Source organism: Gambusia affinis, linkage group LG20, assembly GCF_019740435.1.
Source record: "Gambusia affinis linkage group LG20, SWU_Gaff_1.0, whole genome shotgun sequence".
NCBI classification, from domain to species: Eukaryota; Metazoa; Chordata; class Actinopteri; order Cyprinodontiformes; family Poeciliidae; genus Gambusia; species Gambusia affinis.
This window is the reverse complement of record NC_057887.1, coordinates 5,838,157-5,851,592: the sequence shown is the minus strand read 5'-3', so window position 1 is coordinate 5,851,592 and position 13,436 is coordinate 5,838,157. Positions and strand designations below refer to the sequence as shown.

General features: G+C 40.1%; 1 protein-coding gene across 4 annotated transcripts in view; it reads left to right on the top strand.

Annotated features, from left to right (window-relative positions):
- The first annotated feature begins 2,654 nt into the window (after window positions 1-2,654).
- itgb4 (integrin, beta 4) overlaps window positions 2,655-13,436 on the top strand; it is a 28,440-nt gene continuing 17,658 nt past the window's right edge. For 3 of the 4 annotated variants that reach the window (XM_044102142.1, XM_044102141.1, XM_044102139.1), the window contains exons 1-9: window positions 5,424-5,905; window positions 9,737-9,819; window positions 10,576-10,658; window positions 11,255-11,356; window positions 11,486-11,690; window positions 11,795-11,891; window positions 11,979-12,150; window positions 12,956-13,216; window positions 13,299-13,388. In XM_044102142.1, the coding sequence (XP_043958077.1) occupies window positions 9,744-9,819; window positions 10,576-10,658; window positions 11,255-11,356; window positions 11,486-11,690; window positions 11,795-11,891; window positions 11,979-12,150; window positions 12,956-13,216; window positions 13,299-13,388 (1,086 nt within the window). In that variant the 5' untranslated portion in view covers window positions 5,424-5,905; window positions 9,737-9,743. Of the gene's footprint in view, window positions 2,759-5,423; window positions 5,906-9,736; window positions 9,820-10,575; window positions 10,659-11,254; window positions 11,357-11,485; window positions 11,691-11,794; window positions 11,892-11,978; window positions 12,151-12,955; window positions 13,217-13,298; window positions 13,389-13,436 lie in introns of those variants that run through there. The other variant, XM_044102140.1, reaches the window with a different exon arrangement.

Here is a 13,436-nt window from a genome sequence, read left to right as displayed (position 1 = left end):
TGCAGAACTAACAGGAAAAAAAAAAGAAAAATTGAACATACTGAACCTCTATCTCACCAGCCGGGTACATTTCGCTCAGGTGGAGCTCTTGCGTATTTACATAGATGTGACATACACACACGCACTCACATGTTTGCGCAGCTATCTCTGTGGGGACTTTCCATTCATTTCTACAGCCTAAACCTTATCCTAACCCTAACCAAAACTCAATTCACACCTTAGTCCTAAATCTGACCCAAAAGCAACAACATAGTATATGTCAGGAAAATGGTCCCCACAAGGTATTAGAAACAAACGCGCACACACACACACACTCGCAACTGGATAATTATCTTCCTTGTTAAATTGTTTTACAATGAGCACTTTTAACTTTATTGATTTAATGAGGAAGATTATCTAGTAACCAAATGTATTAGATGTAAACAAGTAGCTCACATCAGGTTCTGATTATGTTGACTTCAGTAACGATAACAAATAATACTGTTTAAAAAGTTAATATGAATAAAACTTTATTTTTTAAAATTAAAGGCAAAGATATATATATATATATATTCAATACATTAGAATGTTATTGAAGAGTGAATCTTTCTGTAATTCTGTTAAAGATTAATTATTTCAGGCTGGAGTTGTCAAGCTTTTGTGGTTACAGCTCATGTTCTTTTCATAAGAAGCTGTGGAAGAAGGTACACAGCAAACATAGAGGAACTAGCACTGTGCATTGCCCTGAACACACCACCTTGTGAAACGTGGTGGCAGCATCATGCTGCAGTGATCCAGAAATGATCCTCAGAGGATGCAGACGTCTGCTATAAACATAATGCTAGAAGGTTAGAAAGAGCAAAGTTCAAAGGGAATAAATGATTTTTGCAAGACTCACTGTATGTAATAATATATGAATGTTTATGTAACCCATCTGTAATGTTCCCTCTTTACGTTGCTAATATCCTGGGGCAAAACGTTTGTTTGAACGTCATAAACTGGATTAGCAGTCGCAGAATGAAGAGCGTGTTAGAAACGCCTCTCCCGCGACTCCAAAGTCCGTCTGAGACATTTTCCTGCCGGGTATGAATGTCGGAGCGATGATTCACAGGCTTTAATCATCCTCACCGCAGGTGCTTCAGTCCACAGAGGCCGCGTGAGCCCACGAGCCCACACCCAGATCACGGCTCGAGCCGAACCTGTCCGCACTGAGCCGTTCACAACTTTCACTGTCAAATTGGTCAGAAGCGTCAAAGAAATTCGCTTTCTGAGTTACAGGAACACGTTCCTGTTGTCACGTAACAACAACATAATGTTGGAGGAACAGGTAGGGGGAGTTTTCTGCTAGTTTTACTTATTTATTTTAATAGAAATATACAGAAAATACAAACTACGTCACAAGGAGATGTAGCTTAATGAGCGCTCCTTTATCCCTCCTGTATGGCAAGCCGATTTAACATAAATTCGGTTTCGTTTGACTATCCGTAATTACATTCTAGATATCTAAAAATGCATTTTGACAATCCGGAATTGTAATTTTAGATACCCGCATTTACATTCTGACTAGTAAGAATAATAATTCAAGATATCTTCAATTACATTTTGACGAGTCAAAATTCCTTTCAAGGTATCTTTAATTACGACACTGGATCCGTCATTTCACGGGACACGTCCGTAATTACAATTTAAGATATCTTGATAACTTAAATTGTTATCAATTTAAGTTATAAAATTAATTAAGTCAATTATTTTTGACTTAATTACGACAAGTCAAAATTACAATTTTAGATATCTGAATTAAGAAATGCGCGGAAACCCCTTTGTGCTGTCCAAACAGCTGCCTGGGGAAATTTATCAGGAAATGCCACAACGTAGAAAGAGCGCGGCCATGTTGGATATTTGGAGAACTTCATGGACTTTATAACTGCTTCTGAAATCTGCAAAGACTTTTCTGTTTATTCATTTCCGACAGACCAAATGTACTTAAAAACAGATTTGAAAAGCTAAAATTGCTACAAGCTCAAAGCATTTTCAACATGAAAGTTGTGCATTTTCAAACATCTTTTTTCGTTTTTTGTATTTTTTTATTGTTGTAGTAAACTTTCAAATTGCCACGTAAGTCAGGGACGTTTTGACTATACAGAATACATATTCAAGATATCAGTAATTATGGCTCGCCGTTTTGACATAAATTCGGTTTCGTTTGACTATCCGTAATTACATTCTAGATATCTAAAAATGCATTCTGACTAGAGAAAATTGCATTTTGACTATCCGGAATGGTCATTGAAGATATCTGGTAAACCTGACGTCATTTCGACCAGTCAACATATAATTAGAGATAGCTTAAATCGCTTAAACGTCTAGTCATAAAACATTTTGAGATATCTGGAGTGTAATGGCGGCAAAACCGAATTTATGTTAAAACGGCTTGCCTTACTGTGGTTACTTTTTCCCAAAAACAATATTTTTGGATTCAGTCAGATAACAGTTCTGTTCTGGCTTGTTGTCATCATTTGTTTACAGTCCTCATTAGCTTCCTACTGAATAAAACCATCTTTTTGTCATGGAGTTGGACACAGACTTGACTCAAATGTTCAGAAGGACATGGGAGGTGGAGTCATTCTCGGGAGGGGGCTTCATGCCCTACTATTTTTCTCTTCTTGTTTTTTTTTATTGTGAGGCTGGTTGAGTGGGCTGCTGGGCTCTCCCAGCACCCTGAGTGACTCAGTTTCTTCGGCTGATGATGCCAGTTCATCACCACAGCATCTGATTTACTGTAAGTATTTTTGTTTGCTATGAATTCAGGCGGTTTTATTCAAAACAGTGATCTCCAGCCACGCTGTTTTTGAAGTATGTTTACACTTCCTATCAATTTCTACTCTAATTAAACTTTGTTTTTTTTATCTTTGGACATTTTTTTTTTGGTAATTTTTTTTTACTTTTAAAACTTTTTTTGTACAGCCTTTGTGCAGGCTAATTTGAGGTTTCTAAATACTCTTAGCAATGACAGGTGTGGCAAATCTTCTGTTATTAGTTCACCTAAAGCTCAAACAAATACATGTTGTGTATTTGTTTCAGTAATTTTTGGAATCCCGGGTTCATAGCTGAATTAAAAAACCGATGGAGCGGGCGCAGGGCCGGATTTAAGAGTCTTTGCCCTTGGGCTTGACCTGGTTTTGGTGTCCTTTCCAAAAATGTTTCTCTCATGCATGTAAATTACAATAATTTGACAGTTGTAGGCATATTTCAGCTACATATAAATAGATCTTTGATTTATTCTGAAAATCTTACACGAAATGGTGTTTATCTATTTCTGCTGGGTTTTTTTTGTTTGTTTGGTTTTTTTTAGCATAAATGTGAATTGTATTATTGGTGGGATAAAAATATACATATTTATCAAGTCCATCCTAAGCTGGGAGCCACAGGTTGTCTTCTAGTAGATGTGAAAGTGTCTTTTTTAAACAGCCGAGACCTTCAGACAGAAGGGAGGCGTCGCTACTGAAGACGTTTTGTTCCCCTGTAGTGAGAGTCCTCCATTGTATGTCCAACCAGCTCCGGTTGCTAGGAGCGCGGCCGTCCAGTGTGGTATGTACAGTACAGAGGAACAGAGCTCCTTTTACCTCGGAGTCATTTAAACCACTCGTCAACAATGCCGTGCAAGTGACAGACTTGCTGGACGATTTTTGTGTGCTCACCGTACAAACGGGATTCTCATTCTCACTGTTTAGGAATGCAGCTGCCGCTACGCCTGCAACTCACAATTTACTCTGTCCCTCTGGTGTCATTCAGAATCACTTAGATTTTTATTACGTTTATTTCAAACACAGAATTGACCTAAATATGCAGTAATTAGAGTGGAAACCATCTTGGTGCTACAGAAGATGCTAGTCTATAGTCTTCCTTATCTCTGCTCTTGGGTGTTCAGCCAATCAGAGCTAAGGATAATTAATGGTGTTCCTGAATTGACTGGTTTGCAAACGTCGGCCAATAGAGTGCCAAATAGCATTTCTTCTGGGCAACGTTGGCTTCCCAAACTGCATGTTCTTTCAAATATCTTAGATATAGTCTATGAAAAAAGTCCTCAAATAGGAACAATTTTGTTATGTTTCCACGAATCATTATTCTGAAAGCAACTCGATGTTTTACAGTTCGGCCTGCGTGGGCTGAACTGGATTGTGGCTGCATGCGTGGCCAGTCGGGGGCGTAACGAAAGTGCAACTTTTGGAACACTCTAGGTTTGTATAAAAAAACACCTGGAATAAGCCAAAAGGTGCCTAATGCTGTGTTCCAGTAACCTGGGAAGTAGGAACTCTGAGCTGGCTGTGACGTCAGATCAGAGGTAACAGCATTCCCGTTAAGGAGTCTGAATTTCATCATGGTGACGCCCAGAAATATTGTTCGCAATACGTCTTATAAACGTTATTTCAAGTTTCGCTTTCTATAAGCAAACACCACTTTTAATTTGTTCAGTTTAGAGTTGCAGGTGCTACATTTAGCATTGATTTATGACACACTGATTTGTGTGCTTTGTAAAACAAACATGTTTCCACCACAGCTTTCTACTGTTGATGCGAGGAGCGGCCATATTGTAACCGCAACTGGTCGTAACTGGGGGTAGTCTGAGCTGCTCCCAGTTTCCCAGTGGGAAATCCGACTTCGAAGGGCCTTCCAGTTGATTTTTGTCAACTGGGAAGTCGGAAAACTCTGACAACTTGAACGCCGCATCGACGTTGCCTTGAAGGATTTTGTCAAAGGAGCAACATCTCCAAGTTAACCCGCGAGGTGCCCACGTCTTTTCTGGCAGAAATATTTCATGCAATGTATAAATTTAGTTATCACCTGCAAACTAAATTAATATTTAAGTATAAAACTTAAATATATATATAAAAATCTTTGTTAGTTTTAAATACTGACACAGGTCGGTTTGGTAAGCACGTTTCACTGCGTGAACCTTAAGTTGTTAAAACCTTGTCCAACACTTATACTGTGTGAATAGAAAAGGTCGTTGAGCTCCATTGTGTGAGGCTGTTGGAGCACAATTCAACACGGCTCACAGAAGGATTCAGTGTCATGGTCACGGCACCGTGTGGGCTCTGCCTGCACAGGAACGCAGAACTCCCTGCTCACTCGCAACTCTGTTACTAAAAGAAATAAGTTGCATCATGAAATAAGAGCAAAAAAAAAAAGAAAAAGAAAAGGTGTGATAATCCTTCTGCTAATGTTAAATATTTGCCAGGAAGAAAATGTACCCGTTAGCACGAGAACATGGTTGAGTAAACACAAGTCACAAAGCAGTTTCCCATAGCCTGCAGGCAGCGTTCCTCAATGTTTGCCACTCCCTAGAGATTGGGAGGCGGCCTAAAGGAGGGGCCTGCTTCCAGAACCTCAAGCCCACACAGGTGAACTCCTGTTGGGGAGGAATGGAGTGAAGGAAGGGACGGGGGGTGGGCTTTGACACATGGAGGTGTGGAGCTTTAAGCTGCAGCAGGGTGGGGAACAGACACAGACAGGCCAGCGGATGTGAGTTAACTTTCTTCCTGACATCAGCGTACCTGGACAGGGACTGGTGTGTGGGTGTGTACGCTGAAGCAAAAAGGATCAAGACCCAGCACTCCCACTGGCATTCAGCCGGAGTCTCAGAGTCGCCCGTATCTCTCCTGCAGACGCACACTCTTCACTGACTGCAAGAGCAAACAAGCAAATAATTGACCTTGCTGCACCTTACAAGGAGAGACACAATAAAACACAAAGAGGAGAACTGCAACTTTTTTTTCTTTTTCTTTTTGGAGGCGACTTTGAAGTTGGACACTGGGGCAGAGATTTCATTTAACCCAGGTGGATACTTGGAAAAAGAGGAAATACTTTTCTTTCTTCCACACCGACGGACTTTTGGACTTGGACTGCGAGCCGACGCTCCTGGGAGGTTTGTTTGATCAGTGATCTCTTTGTTTTCACCCGTAACCTTCTTAATAACTTCATTGTTTTCACTTCTGAGTGTCGAAAAAGTGACTTGTCTGTGTGGTGCAACGTTTTGGGCGAGGTGAATGGCTGTAAAGTGACTGCTTTATGTAACTTAGTGTTTCACCAAACAGTTCAATAACATGCAAGCTAAAAACAAAGACAGCCCAAGATTGTACGTGGCCCCAGGCAGGGTTTCTTGGAGGGGCCCCACTTTCAGATAAACTCATCTCCTTCTCGAACTTCTCAGCACTACTATTCTGCAAAAACACAAAATCTTACCAAGTAATTTTGGCAGAGATCTTAATACCTTGAAATAAGACAAAACTAACGTACAAGTAACTTTTTAGCAAGATTTAGGAGGTTGTTTTAAGTCAATAATTTCTTAATATTGAAGAAAAAGTATTACTATAGTTATAAGTGAAATAATCTGCTGGTGGAACAGAAAATGTTTACTTGTTATATGGAAAAAAAACTTAAAACAACCTCCTGTTTCTTGCTGAAAAGTTATTTGCAAGTTAGTTTAGTCTTATTTGAAGTGAACTAAAATATTTCCACCAGAAACTAAACCAAAATTACTTTCAGATTTTGTATTATTATCTTTTCTGGCGTTTAGCTAGCTGCTTTACGTATAATTTAACAGTCAAGCCGGCCACATTAATCATTTCATAACACTTTTTTAAAAAAACTGATAAAGACTTGCTTTGCCTCTGAGACTTGCTCATTTGATTTGTCGGTGATATGCGATGTGCGTCCTTTTTTTTTTAGTAAAGACTCGTTTTACTCTGAAGCACAATCACGTCTACTAGGTTGCACTTATGCATTATGCAACAATATTTGCAGTCAGAATGTGCATGAAATGTTCCTCCAGCAGAACTGATTAAACTAGCATCATTAAACTATCGATGCTCAGAAAGCTACTCATCTTTTTAACGTGTAACTGAAATTAGTATGCGCGTCGATTCTTTTAAATCTCGAGTCGTAGAATTTAAATTAAAATTCCCCAAATCCAAAATGTTTGAGTCTATATCCTGTGTAAGAAGTTAATTGTTTTGGGGGATTTTGCTTATGCCTTGGGCTGGCTGTTTTATTTTTTGTAATGACTTTTCTTTGCACTATTAATTTGTTTGGATCACTTAAAGCAGCGACTGGACCAGGGCTGAAACGATTAATCAGATTAATCGCGATAAATTGATTACGGAAATTATACATACTTGGAAAAACTTACAAAACAACCAGGAATTAAGCAAAAGCCATAAAACTTTAATTTATGATAAAACACTTGTGTCTGTCAATATATTTTAGCCAAAACTCCTCGGATGGGTTTAGCTTCACCCGGTTCAAATACACTAAAGGAATGTTATTACATTTTTAGGCAAAAAAATGTTTTTCTTTAACAAAGGCATTACAATATTTGCTTATTTACATTATTTAATATATTTCTAATATTACATGAAATGGCTTAAGTGGTTAAATCTGTAGACTGTGCCAATTCTTTTTTTATATGATTAATCAAATTTGTAAGTTAATCGTTACTTGAAACCCTAGACTGGACCTGTAAGGCAAACTTTAATTTAAGTTTAAATTAATTAGTTTAAATTTAACTTTTAAGGCAGAATAATTAGAAGTAATTTAATCCTATTGGTTGTTCTTGTTGTTTTTTCTTTTGCTCATTTTGTATTTAAGATAACATTAATCTCAAAGACCACGAGGATTTTCATTTGTTGCCACAGTTTGACCCGGCCACCTGTTTTAAAGGTCGACGCCTTCCTGTCGCTCCCCTTTCCCTTTCTCCCTAAGCTGATGTCACGGGGGGGTCCGACCCACACCCACTGGTGGTATGTCCACCTGGCAGGCATGTTTTTGTCTGAGGAGAAGCTCCGTGAAACGTCTCCTCTTTTGGTGCCAGAGAAGCTTTCAGAACAAAGAGAAGCAGCACGAGCCACTGGAGGCTGTAATTTGGGTCAGAAGCGCTCGCTCATCTGTGACTGTCCTCCGAGTGGGAGCGAAACACAAAGCGCCGGTTTGCTCGTATTTACTGCAGAAGAAGATGCGGTTTGTTGTCCGGACCCGTCTCTGTCGCTCGGTGATTTATGCGACATCTTCTCTCCCACTCCTCTCACGCACACACACCTGAAGGCTGCTCTCCTTCGCAGAGAGGCGCAAACCCGCCCTTCCCATGTGCTCCCAGGCTGCGTTTTTAACTCCAACAGGTCATTCTCTCGCCTCGTGGGAAAATTCTTTCCCCTCGAGTTGACACAAATCATCCATTTGTTTTCCCGCTGCCCACTGAGACAATTACAGACGGTTCCGTACCACACAGCAATCTTTGTTCACTCCACAACTCCTGCGTTTGCCTCTGTTTGTTTGTCAGATTGTCCTGCATCCAAGATTCCTGCAGGAAATTATAATGCGGTTTCATAGCACACACTGCAGCGCTGTGTGGAACATTTCCAGATCCCGCCCTGCATCGGTTGTTCCCCGTCCCGACCGCACCGCATCGTGTCCCAACTGGCTCTGAAATTATACGACACCAAACAGGACGGCAGGTTAAAACTGGATGAGAGGCATCCATGACCTACATTATCAGCTCATGTAACAAGATGTGGATCGTTTCCTGAAATTCTAGAGCTTCTCATTGCGCACTTTTATAGTGGAGCTGAAGTTATGGAAGCATCTCTTTATCCGTCAGTCTGATTTTGAACTTCAAGTTTCTGCTTGACTACTTTGAATCAAGATGCAACAACAGGAAACTGAAACACCAAAAGCATCACATCTGCAAAACCCACAAACCTTTGTGGTCCAGTTTCTAGTTCAAATGTCTTACTACACTTGAAATAAGACAACAAAACATTTTTCACATGTTGTAAGTGAACCGAGCAGCCAGGGGAACCAGGACTTTTGCATCAATATTTCATGAGCTACATCTTGCTCATAAGTTAGTTTTGTCTTTTTTCAAGTGTACTAATGTGTTTAAACAAGAAACTAGAGCAAAAATAAGGTTTTGTGTTTTTGCAGTGCTTTATTTTTTTAAGCACAAAACCTGTTAGATAAGACTGCACTCATCAGACTGTAGATCTCTACATTAGTCTTTAACCCAATGTAATCACAGTCTTTTTAATAATCTTTAACCACGCAGCAAAGCAGCTTTATTCTGAGTCTTTGAGCAAATCTTATTGTCGATTGAATTTGTCTGCATAATTTTCCAGGATTGAATTAGTGTAGAATAAAAGAAAATTGAGTGTGGGAATGGGATATTCTGTTCTATAATTTAGAAAATTACTAATCCAAATGTATGTACTAGATTTAAAAAAACAAACATTTATTTCAGAGTGATATCACATTATTCACCACCAGCTCAGTTTTAGCAAAAAGAATCAAAGAATAAAGATATCAAAAAAGTCACAATTAAAATTTTTTTAAAAATCTACTATAAAATAATTCAGTAAAAGTTTGATAAGCCTAATATTAGTCTGAGTTAGTCCACATGAAACAATGGGAAAATAAACAGTGGAATAATCTTTTATCAGTTTCTCAGCCAATTGGAAGACGACTTTAACATTGTGATGTTTCATGACATGTGGCCACACCCAAGTAGAAACTTGGTATTCAAACATGAAGAATGTTATCAAAAATAATGGAACATTTTACGTTTTACACACAGTTTGAGTTCAGAAGAGTGTGGCGGTTCAGACAGGAAAATGTGAACGTGTCGGCACAGTTCTTTACAGCCGATGTCTCTGAAACATTCGCCTCTGCAGCTTGTGTTGAAGTCCGTGTTTGTTTTCGTTTGCAGGGGCGAGATGGGGAGCTGGTCGTTACGCTGCCTGGCAGGACTCGGCCTGCTGGCCGTCCTGCTGACCTGCTGCTCTGCTCAAGGTGAAAATCAGAATTAATTGTGACATTGATTATTGACCTAACTTGTTTATGACATGATTTTGACTTTTTAAATAAGCTAAACTTAAAAATATCGGATCTAATAATAGGCGATCTAGTTGGACGCACCAACTGAGTCATTCAACAGTATTTTGGGCAAAACCAAGGAGGAAATTTTTTCACTTTAAGATCTCAAAAATCAAACTCATCACTGTAGAATAAGTTTACCCTGATGACTCCTCTATGCATTATATACATCACATGAATGATGCTAAGAATACTTTTGATGTGCTTGTAAGAATCAAATTAATGTGTTATGGATGTTTTAAAAGGTCCTTGTTGTTTGAATTCCCATTAGCTGGGCTTCAATGAATAAGTGGATGAATTTGTTTAAGATGAGACAATATACAACATACATTAACCACTGAAGGAGAGATGTACTGCACCAGGTTATAGCTACAAATGCTAATTTCCACCTGCAGTCCCCAAAACACGCAGTAACATTAAAGTTCAACATGTAGCGATGCAAAAACAATCAGCAACACACATCATTCACTCGAAACCCTTCAAACATTTGACAGATTCAGCAAACATATCCATGGACATTAACTACAGGTCATTCAAAAATGTTATTGAGATCTGTAAACGTAAATCCCAAAAGAGTTGATCTCTGAGAATCTTTCTACTTGCAATATCGTCAGTGTTACCGAGGATACGCTAACGATGCTTCATGAGATGAACTCACTCTGTCCCAAACAGTGAACTCCTGCCTCGCCGCCCGGTCCGGTTCCTGCTCAGACTGCCTGCAGGCCGGGGTGGGATGTGCATACTGCAGCGAAGAGGTGAGAGCAGAGAACACCAGGAAGCTCGTTTCACTCAAGCTTAGTGAGACGTCAGGAGAAAAGACGTCTTTTGAAACATTTACAAACTAAAATGAGATGGAAAGACTTCAAAGCGTTTCACTATTTGTCGTTTCTGCATTGGAAACGTTACATTAGAATTAGAGGTGATCTTTTTTTTCATGCTAAGAGAGGTAAGGGAAAACAAAATAATGAAAAGTGGAAAAAGTAGAATTAGCATTAAAAAAAATATGAATTTCCATTAATTTACATTTTATTTATTCTTAACCTTTCTTGCAGCATTAAATCAATTTAATTTTGTTTGATCATTTTGTTGTTTTCTTTAAATTCTAGTGTTTTAGCAAGCAGACATAATTGCTTAAAACAATGTTAGTCAGCAGATGATGAAACCATAAAATGGATTTTACTGGGCCAGAGATTTATCTACTGATGAGTAGAACTCAGAAATGTGTGCTACTCTGTTGTAAAGTCCAAAAAAACTCAACATTTTCCGTCTTTCTTGGACCAGTCTTAGCGTATGATTTTTAAAACAGAGTCCGCAGTGCACTTAAAGTACAAACTTTGGCTTCATATTTCAGGACTTCGGCTTTCCTCGCTGTGACCTGCATGAGAAAATCCTCGCTCACGGCTGCAACGCTGCTTATGTCATCAAAGCAACCAGCCAGCGTACCATAGAGCAAGTACGTTTTCCCTCTTGTCACGATTCTCATCTGATTGTTCCGTCATTCTTTCAAATTTAACTATTTTGTGTCCAATTGTTGACTCTTTTCTCTCTCTCTCTCTCTCGCTTCATTTGTGCTGCTGTGCAGAACAAAGCCATTAATATGAACCTTCAGCGGTCTCAGGTGTCGCCGCAGCAAGTGAGCATGACCTTTCTGCCTGGAGAGACCAAAGAGCTGGACGTGAATGTGTTTGCTCCAACTAAAGGCCCCTTGGATCTTTACATTCTCATGGACTTCTCAAACTCCATGAAGGACGATTTGGACAACTTGAAGAAAATGGGCAACAAGCTGGGTGAGCGCATTTGGATTGTGGTGACGTGTTGCAATTCCTGTGAGGTAATCTGCAAAAAAAAGAAAGAAAGAAAAGAAAACTGATGGTGTGTGTTTTACCTGTAGCCACGGTGGTGCAAGAAATTTCAAGTGACTACACCATTGGGTTTGGAAAATTTGTGGACAAAGTAATTGAGCCCCAGACTGACATGAGGCCTGCCAAGTAAGAAAAAAAAAAGAAAAACGCTGATGGATGCAGAACCATTGAATGTGCGTGCTTCATTCTGACTTTGCCTCCTCCGGTTCTCAGACTCAAACAGCCTTGGCCCGACAGCGAATCTCCGTTCTCTTTCAAAAATGTCATCCCACTGACCAACAATGTAGACGACTTCACAACAAAGCTCCAAAAGGAGAAAATATCTGGCAACCTGGACGCCCCCGAAGGAGGATTTGATGCCATTCTGCAGGCAGCAGTGTGTAAGGTTAGTTAGACCAGGGGACAAGCAAGCGTGACTTGAGTCAAGTTCCAAGTCCTCAGTTTTAAATTACAAGTCACTAAAAAGTCATTTGAGGGCTGCACAGTGGCGCAGTCGGTAGAGCTGTTGCCTTGCAGCAAGAAGGTCCTGGGTTCGATTCCCGGCCCGGGGTCTTTCTGCATGGAGTTTGCATGTTCTCCCTGTGCATGGTGGGTTCTCTCCGGGTTCTCCGGGTTCCTCCCACAGTCCAAAAACATGACTGTGAGGTTAATTGGGCTCTCTAAATTCTCCCTAGGTGTGTGTGTGTGTGTGAATGGTTGTGTGTCCTGTATGTCTCTGTGTTGCCCTGCGACAGACTGGTGACCTGTCCAGGGTGAACCCCGCCTCTCGCCCGGAACGTTAGCTGGAGATTGGAACCAGCAACCCTCCCAACTCCACTGTAAAGAAAATAGATGGCGCTATTTAAAAAATAAATATAATATTTCTTGTAGAGAATTTCTTTATTCTTATTAAATGGTGCATTACTGAACTCTGAGAACATCAGGAAATTAGTTCTGATGTTGGTTTTTATAGTAAATATTGATCTGCACAAATAAAACAGCCAGAAAACTGAGAAAATAATTAAAAAAAAAACGTCACCCATAGCACCAAAATGGATGGACATTAGTGGACCTCTGTATCTTAGTCCTCCCAATGGTAAATTCACCGTTGCAAAAGTTTTCCCTTTCGGTCATTCGGTGGACGTTCCTTCATGTTCTGTTTCCCTGCCACGTATCCTCACTGTTTCTGTTTCGCATTCCTTTTCCAAAAGGAGATCGGCTGGCGCGATGGCAGCACCCACCTCTTGGTTTTCTCCACCGAGTCAGCCTTTCACTACGAGGCTGACGGCGCCAACGTGCTGGCGGGAATCCTGCCGCGCAACGACGAGCTCTGTCACCTGGACGAAAACGGTGTTTACGTTCAGGCTACAAAGCAGGATTACCCTTCGATACCCACGCTGGTCCGTCTGCTGGGAAAACACAACATCATCCCCATATTCGCCGTCACCAGCTACTCCTTCGAATACTACAGTGTAAGTACGCCACAGCTGTTCGACTCTTCCGCTCTGCTTCTAGATTTAGAGGATCCAATATGTTCTTTTGTTCCATTTGCAGAAATTGAAGGAATATTTCCCCATTGCTGAGATCGGTGTGCTTCAAGAGGATTCATCCAACATCTTGGACATCATGCGGGTTGCCTTTGTGGTAAATGTTTACAACTTTGAAAAATTTAAGGAAATAATGTCAACAGCG